Source organism: Chinchilla lanigera, unplaced genomic scaffold (genome assembly GCF_000276665.1).
Source record: "Chinchilla lanigera isolate Chin_1 unplaced genomic scaffold, ChiLan1.0 scaffold00028, whole genome shotgun sequence".
Taxonomy (NCBI): domain Eukaryota; kingdom Metazoa; phylum Chordata; class Mammalia; order Rodentia; family Chinchillidae; genus Chinchilla; species Chinchilla lanigera.
In genome coordinates, this window is record NW_004955429.1 from 20,473,790 (window position 1) to 20,486,439 (window position 12,650).

Genomic DNA, 12,650 nt, shown 5'->3' on the forward strand with positions numbered 1-12,650 from the left:
TATATATAGTTTGTGGTCCTAAGTGCTGCACCCAGGGCCTCAAACATGCTAGGCAAGTGCCCTAGCACTGAGCTACACTCCCAGCCCTTTAAAGAAATGTTTTATTTTGAGACAAGGTCTCACCAAGTTATGCAGGCTGGCCTCAAACTCAAGATCCTCTACCTCACCCTCAGAGTAGCTGGGATTATAGGTGTGTACCACCATGCCTGGCTTACACCTAATATTTTAAATAAAATCTGGTCCACATATAAAAAAATGAGAAACCTGGACTTGGATTCTTGGTTTAGCAAGTGGCGCTCAGAAAAAAAGACCTTTTTGCTGTTTCTGAAAATAGTGTATGACGGAGATGTGCTGGGTTCGGGTGTGATATAAACTGGCCCTGAACTCTGGGAAACCATTACAGCAGCAGTCACCAAGGGAGGAGGCTGGGACCCGCTAGCATATCTGTCAGGCCACAGCCTTGCATGCGTCTGGAGGGTGAGTGTTCACCTCCACTGGGCAGCTTTCCGGGTTCCAGCCTGGGAGTTCGGCTGGGTCGAGGGGAATAGACGCCTCCAAGTCAGTGCAGGTTTTTACAAAGGAAAGGCTGCTGCACCCTTGTGTCGGGAAAGGACAGGAACCACAGATCCCTCCCGGGTGTAATGGATTTGGCTGGGCTTCACCCCCGGAGATTTCTCTGTTTTTACGTAACCTCGCCCTAGTGGAGTGCTCTAGAATAACTTCAAGCTTCAGCGAGGAAGTGAAGCGTGTGGCTGTCATCAGGGAACTTGTTTGCCAACAGATGAGCTTTGGAGGGTAAAATGATCTCTTCCTCCTTCGGTTCCTTCGTTCCCTAAATGCACTTCAGGCGTGACGGTGGGGGTGACCCAAACCGAAGTCCATGACAGAGCTCCCGATCGCTCTTCGCGGTTTCTCCTCACAAGCACCTATCCAGCAACAGTGTCTGTCCATATTTAAGGCATCCTCTCAGACACCGATGAGCTGTGAATCAAATCCCTGTGCCCAGGGAACTTACAGTTCAGTGCGGAGAGGCCTAACAACCCATCAGTGGGCTCGCGAGTGTGTGGCAAGCTGAATATTTGCCTCAACTGTGTCTTATAGTAGTACACGGGTAAAAGCTCCAAATCATACTTGAGAATTGAATTTTTTGTTGTTGTTGTTGTTGTTTTTCCGGTACCAGGAATCGAACTCACGACCTCGTGCTTGCCAGGCAGGCGCTCCGCCTCTGAGCTAAATCCCCAGCCCCGAGAATTGAATTTTCTTAAGCATCAGGAATTCACTGTTTGAAAACTCCCAGGGATCGTCCCACTGCCGGCTGGGGCAACCTGAAGCCTCTGAGCCTGGCATTGAAGGGCCTCAGTGTTCTGGGCCTCACCTGCCTCTTGAGCTGCACTGTCTGTCGCTCATACCCCTTCCTATCGTGTTTGCAGTTCTAGTTCTCATACCTCCAGGATTTGTCCTGTGTCCCGCTGAGAGGAAGCGCAATATTCCTCTTCTTTCCTTCATGCGACGTCTCCCCCAAAGCCGGCTGTCACTCCAGAGCCTCAGAGGGCCTTTATTTCCTCTAAACTTTCAAATTTGTTGCTGGGATTGACACAATCAAACAGCTAGTTATCTTGCATCATGCACCTATCGCTGCCTCCCCAGCTAACTTGGGAGTGCCTTTTGGATAAGAGCTATGTCACATCACTTTTTTTATTATTATTATTAGTAGTAGTATTGGGGATTGAACTCCATGCCTTGCACATGCTAGGCAAGTACTCTACCACTGAGCTCCACTCCCTGAACTTTTTTTTGATTTGCTTTGATATAGTGTCCACTAAGTTGCTCAGACTGGCCTGGAACTTGTGTTCGGCCTCAGCCTCCAGAGCAGCTGGGATTACAGGCATGCACCATTGCACCCAAACCTCGTTACTTTTGTACCCTGCCCAGGGCTCCCCCTACACCAATGTGAACTCCATAAATACCTTATGATTACTAGATGCCGTGTCGCTGTCTGGCTACTCAGATTTTAATATTTTAATTGCATACACTGAGTCAAACAATCCCAAGTGCAACTTGTTTCTCTGGTTGGTTGTTCAAGGCTCAGATTCACGAACATCGCTGTCTTTGTGCTTAGTGCATTTGAAAGATGCCCCGCTATAATGTCACTAAGCATCCACATGATTCCGTGTCACCAGCTCACTGCGCTCTAGGTGTTGGCATGGTGCTTCCCAGGGGCACATGACATCTAGAGATGGAGCTGCTGGCACCATGGCTGGCCGCAGTGATCTCCCCTGAGGATGCAAGGAAATGGCTGTCCAAAATGCCCCAGGAGCTCCGTCTGTATTTGGGGTGTTTCTCCCTTTACATTTATTTATTGATCTCCTATCTTACTACTTTTCTGGACGGCACTGCCCTGTGTCCTGCTAGCCAGGATTTGTCTTGCTTTGTGTGAGCAGCACAAACTCTGCTAACAGCCCAGGCTAGAGCCTCGGATCAAACGCAGGGTTCTATGAAATAAGCCTGGGTGGCCCCAGGGCTGAGACATCTGAGGCTTCCTGGTGGGCCAGCTTAGGGGGACACCCGTTCATTACCAGAAGCGTCACTTCGTGGGTGCCGCTGGAGGCAGTGAGTGGGTGTGAACCATGGACAGCCCTGCAGGGGGAGTGTGGGTCTACTGCTTGTTGTGACAGGTGTTCAGCATCTGAAGAAGGTTGGTTAGACTAGAGGAGTCCAGTGCCTCTTCCAACTCTGAGCACATACAGATCTGGGGGAAAGATGACACTCCAGGCCCAGACCAGATGCAAGAGATTGCCTGACTCTACACTTTCCAAGTAGTTCCCAGGCCTTGTTAAAGCAAGGGTTGCTAATTTGTCATATTTCAGTAAACACTTTTCAGCGTGTGGTCAGTCTAAGCCAAGGAAAGTACCACTGTGTACTGGCAAGGTGAACACTTCCCCAGAGGAAGTGGTGGCATTAGCCATTCTTGGAGTCCTGTGAATCTAGCTTCAGACACTGGGGAGCTTGTCTTGGGACCCTCCCCCATGGGGACCCGGGGCCCTGGGCTCTCAGTCTGTGCCCCGGTGAGGGCGAGCCCAAGCCCTCTGAGCAGTGTCCTGGTTCCATGCTGGAGGAGGGGCCCTCGGCTCTTAACCATCTACATTAAGTAAATAAACAGAAAGAGAGCGCCCCTACCTCCCCCACTGGGCCGTAACCGGGAACAGATGTGGGCTCTCTGGCCAGCCAGTGGGTCAGCTCTGCTCTGATAGCCCGGTGGTTTTCTCAGAGTGAGTGCGTTTCTGGCCATCTCTCTTTCAGCAACGAGGTCGTGAGGAGTGACCTGAAGAAGCTGCCGGCACTCCCCACGCAAGCCCTGAAGGAGCACCCCTCCCTGGCCTACTGGTAAGACACCCCGGGCTCCGCCAGCACAGCCCAGGCAAGCCGGCCTGCGCTGCCTCGCTTTGGGCTCAATAACCTCTGTCTTCAGAAACCATTTGTGTCAATGACGTGTTGCGCATGAGGATTCTCTTTTTCCTTGTCTTTTTTTAATTTAACAAAACGCTTCTAAAATTTCACGTTGGAATTTCACCTACCTCAAGAGCCCTCTGTGTGTGGTAGGACTTCATGAGGGAACTCTGTCATTTGGAGACAGGACCTGTGAGGGTTAGGACAGAGCTGGAGACAGACAGAGGGTTCTCTTTGTCGGCAAGAGAGACTGCATCTTTTCTTCTCCCTCAGTGTTTCCTGTCTCCTGATTTAGCTGCCCTGAAACGCTATGCCTTAGTTCTTCTGTCAGGCCCTAAATTACGATTCTGCGTGACTCCGGCCTGTGACAGGGGCCCAGGTTGTGGTTTGGGCCCCAGTTGAACAGAGCTTGCACTGCTGGGGCATGTGTTGAAATCCTGCTGTGTGCATGAGCCCAGAGTGCTGGCCTGTGACAGGGACAGCCCTGCTTCTCTGAGGTCCCTCCTGACTTCTTAACAGAATCAGCATAACTGCTTGTAGTGGAAAACAAAGTAAGACGCAACGTGCAGGACAAGATGATCCCAGTCAGGTACCTGTGACATGCTAGCACTTCTGTATGCGCTTTCTGAACTACTTGGGTCACTGGCGTTGGGTCTTGTGTGGACACCTCAGGGTAGTAGCTGTTCAGTCGCTCAGGTGGCTTTGAGTAACTCCTTCGGGTAGGAGAGGCTGCATCCTGATGCAGAGTTTCCTGGCAGGATTAAAGTCCAGCTCAGAGACTGCGTCTGTCTGAGTGGTCACAGTCACAGGAGGGCTGGCTCAGGGCCGCTCCCTGCAGTGTCCTGACTTCATCCCTGGGCACTGATCTGTGGTCACTCTGACTTGGAGTGCGTAGAGGCAGGTCAATAGCAGCCTTATGACCTGCTCCCAAGACGTGCATCTGCTTCCAGATTTCTGGTCTTACAGTCTGCATGTGTGACCACCCAGAAGGGACATTCTTCTGTCTTCACTCATGAAACCTCAGCACCCTGCCCCAGCTCCCCGTGCTCCCTGGGCCTTATCTTCTGCATCTCCCCAGCCGCTCATGTTCAGGAAGCAGATGGTGCAGGAGACAGGGATGTAAGACAGGAGCTCCGGAAACCAGCAGGTCTGCCATGGAGGGCTGAGGGCTGGGGTAGAGCTCAGCGGTGCAGCACCTGCCTGGCGTGTGGAAGGCCTGGGCTCAGTTCTCAGCACCGTGCATGCACACGCAGAGTACACTGGAGGATGTGTTTGCATCAGAGCTGCAACGGCAGTGAGTAAAGTGTCAAAGCTGCCCTTGGCCTAACCCACGCTTTACATCTCTTCATTCGCATCCAGAATTCTCCCACACCCCCCGTGCTCTTCTACGAACTCGTCCCTCTCCCTCCCTCTCACGATCTTCACCTCTGCTCACACGCTGTTACCAGCGTCTTCCTGGCATTCACATCCACAGCTGCCTTGCCAACACATCTCGTAGTCGGTGAGCAGACCGGTACTTTCCTGGGCCTTGCACAGATCTGTAAGTGCTTGGACCGTTGCCCAAATTCACAGCCCAGCTGTGCCAGGAGCATGAACCGTCCTGATGATGCTTTTGAAAACTAAAGAAAGCCAGGCGTGTAGTGCACGCCTGCCATTCCAGCGCTCTGGGAAGCTGCAGCAGGAAGACTGCAAATTCAAGCCCAGTCTGGATAACCCAGAACTTAGTGAGACCCTGTCTCAAAATAAAAATATAAAAACGCAAGGACAAGGGGTGTAGCTCAGTGTGAAGACCCTGGGTTCAGTTTTCAGAAGCACAGAAACAAAAACACAAATAGGCCTTTTCACCTCACTCCACATGTTTGGCTCTGATAGTTCAACCTATTCATGCAGATTTTTAAAAGCAAAGGCTGTAGGAGAGGGAGGATGCCATCCTTGCTTCCTGTAGGGACAGAATGAAAGGGGAGCTAAAGCTGGCGGACTGAGCCAGCCTCAGCACCACCGCCCGTCACAAGGCTGGCCTGACCCCTTCTGGGCGGGGGGGTCTTTTCCTGCTCCTCAGGCCTGCAGTCTCGGTCCAAGACCCTTCCTGAGTCAAGGATTTCATCACCGCTCTCCGTCTTGTCCATTTGCGCTGCCTTTGCCGGTGCAGTGGGCAGCCTCGCCGAGCTCAGTGGGGTTATGATGGCCTGTGTGGATTTCTCCATCTGAAGAGCAGGGTTGACATCAGACTATAAGGAAGAGGGGAAGTCAGCAGTCACAGAGTGAAACTGGGAAGCAGTGCAGAGTGCATAGTAACGCTGAATTACCGTGCAGTCACCCCATCGCTCTGAGTGTTATCACGTGACAGGCCAGAGGAGCCTCAAGTGAGAGAGGAGCAGGAAGGCTGAGGCAGGTGAAGGTCACCTCTGCGGCTTCCCTGAGGGCTCAGACAACAGGAGATGCAGAACGCAGTGTGAGATGCAGCAGTTTCTGTAGGCGGCAGGCGCCTCGAGGCCCTGTGGTCAGGCCACTTCCTTAAGAAACAGCTATAGGGGCTGGGGATTTAGCTCAGCGGCAAAAGCGCCTGCCTGACAAGCGCAAGGTCGTGAGTTCGGTTCCCGGTACCGGAGAAAAACCAAAAAAAAAAAAGAAACAGCTATAGCTGCCTAACGGAGTTTAGATGTTGCTTCCTTGATGTCTCCGTGAGCCCGCCTATTGTTCACGACCACACACCCCACTGACTGTCGTGGGCTGACCTCTCCCCAGGGACTTGCTGTCCCAGAGCTGGGGAAGAGAGAAACTCGTTAGACTCGTACTTGCCTTGAATTGCTTGACCCTGACCTCGGAGTGGGCCTCACTGACTCCCGGGTCATGAGGCAGGAAGTGGGCCAGCACAGCTGTTGATTTCATGGGTGGGTGGAGCGGGAGCCAGAGACATGGTCTCGGGAACCTGCTGGCGCAGCTCCGAAGGTGTGGGCAGCCAGGGCTGTCCCCGTGGAGGATGCCTCTCGGGAGCTGTGAGGTGGATGGGACTCGGCCACTCCTGATAGACGATGTCCGGCGGTGTGGAGCCGAGGAGCAGACCAAGCCTGCTCCGTCACGGGCAGTGGGCACTGCGCCCCGTGGGAACACTCTCCAGTCCACCAGTCCTTGTCATGCCAGGGACCTGAAGGACACTTCCTCGGGAAGAGGGCTACCTCCTCGCCCACATCCCATTTCAGACACTAAAATTAAATGATATTAATTAAAGAATATGATGGTAATTAAAAAGTGAATTTCCCCCAAGGACTAAGTCTTGAACATCCAGAGCGAGTTACCCCCAGAGGTGACCTTGCTAAAAACAGAAAATGCGAAAAGTGGGGAAGGAAGGCTCCAGATGCACGATGGATAGTAAATTAACAACAGACAGGAAAAGTCAGCCGATGAGATGGGAGGGAGCAGCTCTCAGAGCCGACCCACCCTGCTAAGGACACAGGCGGGGGTCCACCCGGCTGCTGCTGGGCAGATGTGAGGCAGGCGGGGAGGCATCTAGATCAAGGCCGTGTGGGCAGATGATGGGGCTGAGGCGGTGAGACGCGGCCTCCGCAGGTGAGGCAGGAGGCCTGTGCCCGCAGCTGCTCTGCCACTCTCCCCTTGCTGGCTCTGGGCTTCCCGGGACAGTGGTGGAGCGCCAGGGTCGCCTCACACAGAAGGTCGTGCTGCCCCCAAACAGCCAGCTTCTTCTCGCTCAGAGAAACGTGTGGCCAGCTGCTGCCCCCAGGGAGCCAGGGCATCTCTTGTTTTTTATGATAAATACATTTCCAGAGGGAAAGGAATTGTTGTCTCGTGCTGGCAGCTAGGATATGGCTTCTCCAGTGCTCCTCTGGATCTTTTGTGGCCTCCCGATTTGTAGTTAACCAAACCCAAGTTCCAGAACTTTCCTTGCCCTCTGGAGGCACTGACGCCATGACTGCTCATTCAGAAGAGGTGAGCCCTGAGCACCCTGCGGGGCCGACCCCCACCCCGCCCCACGAGGCCCCTGAGGACAGGACTCGCTCGATGAGGAAAGTGACAAGAGAGGCCTGAGTATCTACCCCTGGTGTCTACTTGAGACCACTTCTGCCTGCTCTTTCCTCTTCTCTGGGGTTATCATTTCCTGCAAGAAGCTGGACCTCCCAGCCAGGGGGCTAATCTCATTTCACTGATTAGAAGCCCCGCAGAAAGACCGCATGGGTCCTCTGAGAGGGAGACAGGCATTTTCTAAACTGACTTGATATAGCCCAAGGGATTTCGCTCGGGTGGAACTTAGAAATGTCGCCTCAGGACCAAGCATTTTCCAGAGTGGATGGTTCCTGGGAGCGCCCTGGGAGGCTGATAGAGCTCAGAAGTGTCTCCTGCAGCGGCGTCCTGGCCTCTCACAGCAGAACCCTCTCCTTCTCATTCTAGTGAGGACAGAGTGATTGAGCACTACAAGAAGCTGAATGGCCAGACGAGAGGCCAAGCGATCGTGAAGTAAGTGGCTCTTGCAGCACACAGGAGGCTTGTGCTTGTGTGTTCACTCAGCACATGTCAAGGGTGTTCAACTCTGCTGGGAAAGATGTGTCTGGGGGGGGCAATGTTTTAATTGAATTTTTGAGTAAATAATCACTCCCAGAACTTTATATCACACACACACACACACCCTCTGTATATTGTACCAGTTCTGCCAAAGAACCAGCCTTATGTGCACTTACGTTTGTGTGTGTGTCCGTTGTCTTCACAGCTACATGAGCATCGTGGAGTCTCTCCCGACCTACGGGGTTCACTACTACGCAGTGAAGGTGAGTGAGCTCACGGTGGAGGTTGCTCACCTGCCCTTAAAAAACGAGCAAGCGAACAAAAACTTGCGATGTTTAAGTCTCCCTGAAAACCTTGGGAGGAATAGGAGTCGGCAGGGAATGGGCTGGCCAAGAAGACTGTGTGCCTGGGGAAGCTGAGCAGCTACGTTTTGCCATCGAGAGTTGATTTAATCATTTTCCAAAACTCATTTTCCTTTTTGTGAACTAGCTTTCAAAAAAAATCCCTGCTTCCTTCTGGTTTTAGAGGGATCTGGGGGAGGTCAGGACTTCGGGGTGTCACAGTAGAAGACTGCAACACAAGACAGCATAGAGAAAAACTCTTGGAGCACAATCAAGTGTTTTTCTTGGTCATCAAGTGCCATGTGGTCAGCTCCTCAGGAGAACTGGGCTCACGGGCTGACACCCTGAGCACAGGACCGTGTCAGAGGTAGGGTCTGTCTTCTTGAACATTACTGTGGCCAGTCCAGTGAGACGTTGACTCCATTCTATGTCCCCTTTGATTTTACCCATAGTACACTAGACTGGGATCTCTTCTTTGAAGTAGTAGATAAAGATGTTCCCCACAAAGAGGAGAAATTCTCTTTCTTCTTTAACCCCTAAGTGAGTGTCCGGAGTCCAGCCTAAAAGAATAGAAACTACTCTCAACTCAATACAGTTCCACCAGCCAACACAAGATTCTCTCGCTCTTTTACAGTGTCTTTCCTTGTTTCCTCCCCCTATATTTTTGAAATTTCTTTAGGCGAAAGCACCTTTCCTTCATCCTGCATTGCCCTTGGGAACCTGTGTAACACTTTTATGCCATCACCATGCATGGAGATGCTAAACTGCAGACTTAGATGGCAAACACTAATGCCGCCTGCTGTGGTGCGTTCCGAGAACCAGGCGAGGCTCCTGCCCAGACCTGCTCAGTACCCATGGACTGAGTGACACGTGTACTGAGAATTGGGTTGCGTTGGAGGTGTGCACCTCCATAATGAGACACGAGGGCTGCAGTCACAGCTGTGGAGACCAAAGCTCCAAGGCCCCTGTGGGGACTCCAGACCTATCCAGTAATTCAGCTCAGGATCTCTTCAACACTCTGCTCCTGATGCCCTACCAAAGTTCTTCCCCCAGTAGGAGCTCTTAATTCTTCACCGTCGCCAAGAACTCATGTGGCCGTCATGACCAGCCTGCTGTGCTCAAACCTGAGCTGGAGTGTCGGGAGCAGGGTGACATGCTCTAGCTTAATCTTTGTTCTGAACTTGAGTTCAATTCTGTCTCTTATCACTACAAGAGATTAAGATATTTGCCTCATCAACTACCCTCAGAAAGCCTTCTGAGTGCTAGAAGACTGTTTGAGATACAGGAAGCTTCATCCAGTCTTTAGGCCAGATGTGACCTGTGGTCCATCCTGTGGGCAGCCCCAGACTTTAACATTAAGGTTGCCTCTGATGGTCATGCTTTCGTCCTTCCGGTGCAACCTTCCCAACGTGCCCTTTCCTCTCCTCAGTTTGTTGGCGACCAGGAGGGGGGCTTGTGATTGGCAAAGTCTCCACTGAGTATGTGTTTGATGCCTGAAGTCTCAAAGCGTAAGCAGTTATTACTCTGCTAACACTGGTAAAAGCCTCTCGGTTCAAGCCAGCACAGCCTGTGCGTGTCACACTCACTGCTGGGCGGTCTTGTGACCTCAGCGATGCCCAGTTGCGTTGTACCAGCTTCACTTACCTGGTCAGCCTGATGTCACTGTGGTGCCGCTTCCTTGGGATGGACGGGGCCCACCTGGCTGCTTTGGACCTTACAGATAAGCCCGTCCTAGAAGAATGTTCAGTCATAAGGCCAGGGTGGCACGGACACAGCCACCCTGTTCTGCTCTCTGAAGCCATTGCAGGGCACAGGTATTTCTCAAAGGAAGGGGCTCATACAGCTTCCATATTTTGGGGGCTGTGGGTGGCTCAGCGGTGCAGCATGTGCTTAGCCTATGTAAGGCTCTAGGTGAAATCTTCAGAAAAAGAATGAAAGAAACCGTTTGCTCTTGAAGCTTTTAAGACACTTCCAAATATTTTTCTTTTGCCTTTCATCTTTGTATTTACCCTGAAATAATTCAGACCCCAGGTAACTGGAAATCACTGTGCTAATTTTGAGTTTTTGAGACACCTATAGTAGAGGTATCAGGTTATTTGGAGATGCAGCAATTAGCACAAATCTTGAAAAGTCTTCTTAACATTCCTGTCATAAAATCCGAGCATCTGGGAGCTTTAATGAACAACTCAAAATCATCCTGTCTGAACAGAGAATTGCAGTGTCCACTTGAGTGACATTATTAATGAGTAAACAGGACTTGGTGTTTCTGATTCTGTCTGTTGGAGCTTTTGGTTCTGTGTTCAACAGCCTGAGTCCTGAAATCCTGCCGGGCACCCAGCTGTCCTTGGGACACCAGGGGTGACATGGTGGAGCCTGTGATGCACTGGCTTGCTTGTCTGGACAGGGCCCTGAGTAAAGCTCTGGCCATTCATTTTACCGGAAGTCTCAGTGTCTCTTGTTTTTCTGTGTGGTGAGCGAGGGGCCCAACCTGGAAGGCATCAGAAGAGGGGAAACAGAGCATTTGCTCCTTATTTGTGAAGGAGGAAGACACCGTGGCCGCGGTGCTGGTTAGGAACAGAGCGTGTCCTCAGCCTGCGCCTCTGTCCGTGCCACCCTGGCCTTATGACTGCACATCCTTCCAGGACGGGCTTATCTGTAAAGTCCAAAGCAGCCAGGTCGGCCCCGTGCATTCCAAGGAAGCGGTATGCATTTTTCCTTATTTTCAGCCAAGCCAGGAAGCCCTCCCTCGGTCCATGTTTATCTTCTCTGGCCCCTTACTGACCTGTACACCTTTTGCTGTCCTAGGACAAGCAGGGAATACCATGGTGGCTGGGACTGAGCTACAAAGGAATCTTCCAGTACGACTACCACGATAAAGTGAAGCCCCGCAAGGTAAGAGTGCCCTCCTCTGCGGGCTGGATGGCCCTCACTTTGAGAAGGGAACAAAGACAAAGTGAGTTAAGTTGCTAACCCGCAGCCCTAGGGCTCTCTCACCTGCTGCTAATTTAAATGTGTACAAGCTACTCCACAGTAAGCTGTCTGAATCCCTGAGTCAATGCTTTTTTCTCCCTGTCTCTAAGGAAACCTAAGCTGTTGTAATGATTTGAGGTAAGATGCCTGGTTCACCTCTCCCCAGAGCAGATGGACAAAAGGGCTTGGAGGGAATGCTGTGTTCCCCACCGTCCTGGGGGTTTTATACCGGGGAACGGAGGGAACAGTTTTCCTGAATCCTGAGGCCAATCTGGATTCTCACAAAGATTTTCGGGTTTTAGATTAAAAAGAGGTGAAAAGGGCTGGGGATTTAGCTCAGCGGCACAGCGTCTGCCTGGCAAGCATAAGGTTGTGAGTTCAATTCCCGGTACTGGAAGAAAAAAAAAAATCAAAAAGAGGTGAAAAATAAAGATGAGTGAGAGGAGGGCCTGGAAAGCCGGCCGCTGTCTCAGGGTTTGGTGGAGCAGTGAGGGGAGCCTCGGACAGGGCTGAAGAGGCATCAGAGGCACAAACACAGTGCTGGAAGGGGCACCGTGCTTGAATTTTCTGTTTTCATTTATATACATTTTCGAGACCAGAATAAATTGAAAAATTATGAAGGAAAACTATCTCAGAGGCGAGTACTGTCGTTCAGAATCTGTGGCAGAGAATGAGGGAGCAGCGGATGCGGTTCAAACCCTGAAATACACGTTAGAAATCTACCAACACCACACTTGCTCTAGCAGAGGGCCAGCGGCGTAGGTCCCCTGTGCCACTCCGGCCTGCTCGCCAGGGCTCCCCACCCACAAATAGGATTGAAACCCACACCATGTGTCCGAGCTCATCGCACCCTATCCCTTCTCCAACTTCTGCCCTTCGCCGACATCTTTACTAAATTGCTAGAAAATAAGGGCCCTGTGGTGGGGAGGATTTTCAGTCAATTGACCCGCAAGTCTCTTAAGTTCTAAGTAAGATCCTGAGCAGATGATGAGGAATTATTGCCGGAAACCACTCAGCAGGAACCTGGCTCTTTAGGGGTAGAAGAGTATTACATTGTTTTGCGTCTCTCTGAAGAACATCTTTATTTCCATTCATATGTGTAAGAAATGAGGTGAGCCTGAGGTTCCTGTATTTTCTTCTTCATTTTTCTCCAGCATAGGTTCCTACTTTCTCCACCTTAGTTTTCTCCCTCTTCCTTACTATGTCTTTCTTCCTATTTTCCCTGTGCTTTTTCCTACGTGGCCTTTCTAACTTTCTGCACTTCTTCTCCTCACGTTTTCTCTTCGCTTCCTCTTTCTTTTCATGTCAGCGCCTCTCTTTCCAACTGGTCTGACTGATTTTTCTGCTTGCAAAATTGAGGAACACTCCCAGAGCCTT

The 12,650-nt window shown here is 51.4% G+C and overlaps 1 protein-coding gene across 1 annotated transcript in view; it reads left to right on the forward strand.

Moving 5' to 3' along the window:
* Frmd4a (FERM domain containing 4A) overlaps positions 1 to 12,650 on the forward strand; it is a gene marked incomplete at its 3' end in the record, with an annotated part of 571,102 nt that overhangs the window by 492,191 nt on the left and 66,261 nt on the right. Inside the window, 4 exon segments of the mRNA XM_013515429.1 lie at positions 3,301 to 3,384; positions 7,852 to 7,917; positions 8,168 to 8,225; positions 11,109 to 11,195. Coding sequence (XP_013370883.1) covers positions 3,301 to 3,384; positions 7,852 to 7,917; positions 8,168 to 8,225; positions 11,109 to 11,195 — 295 coding nt within the window.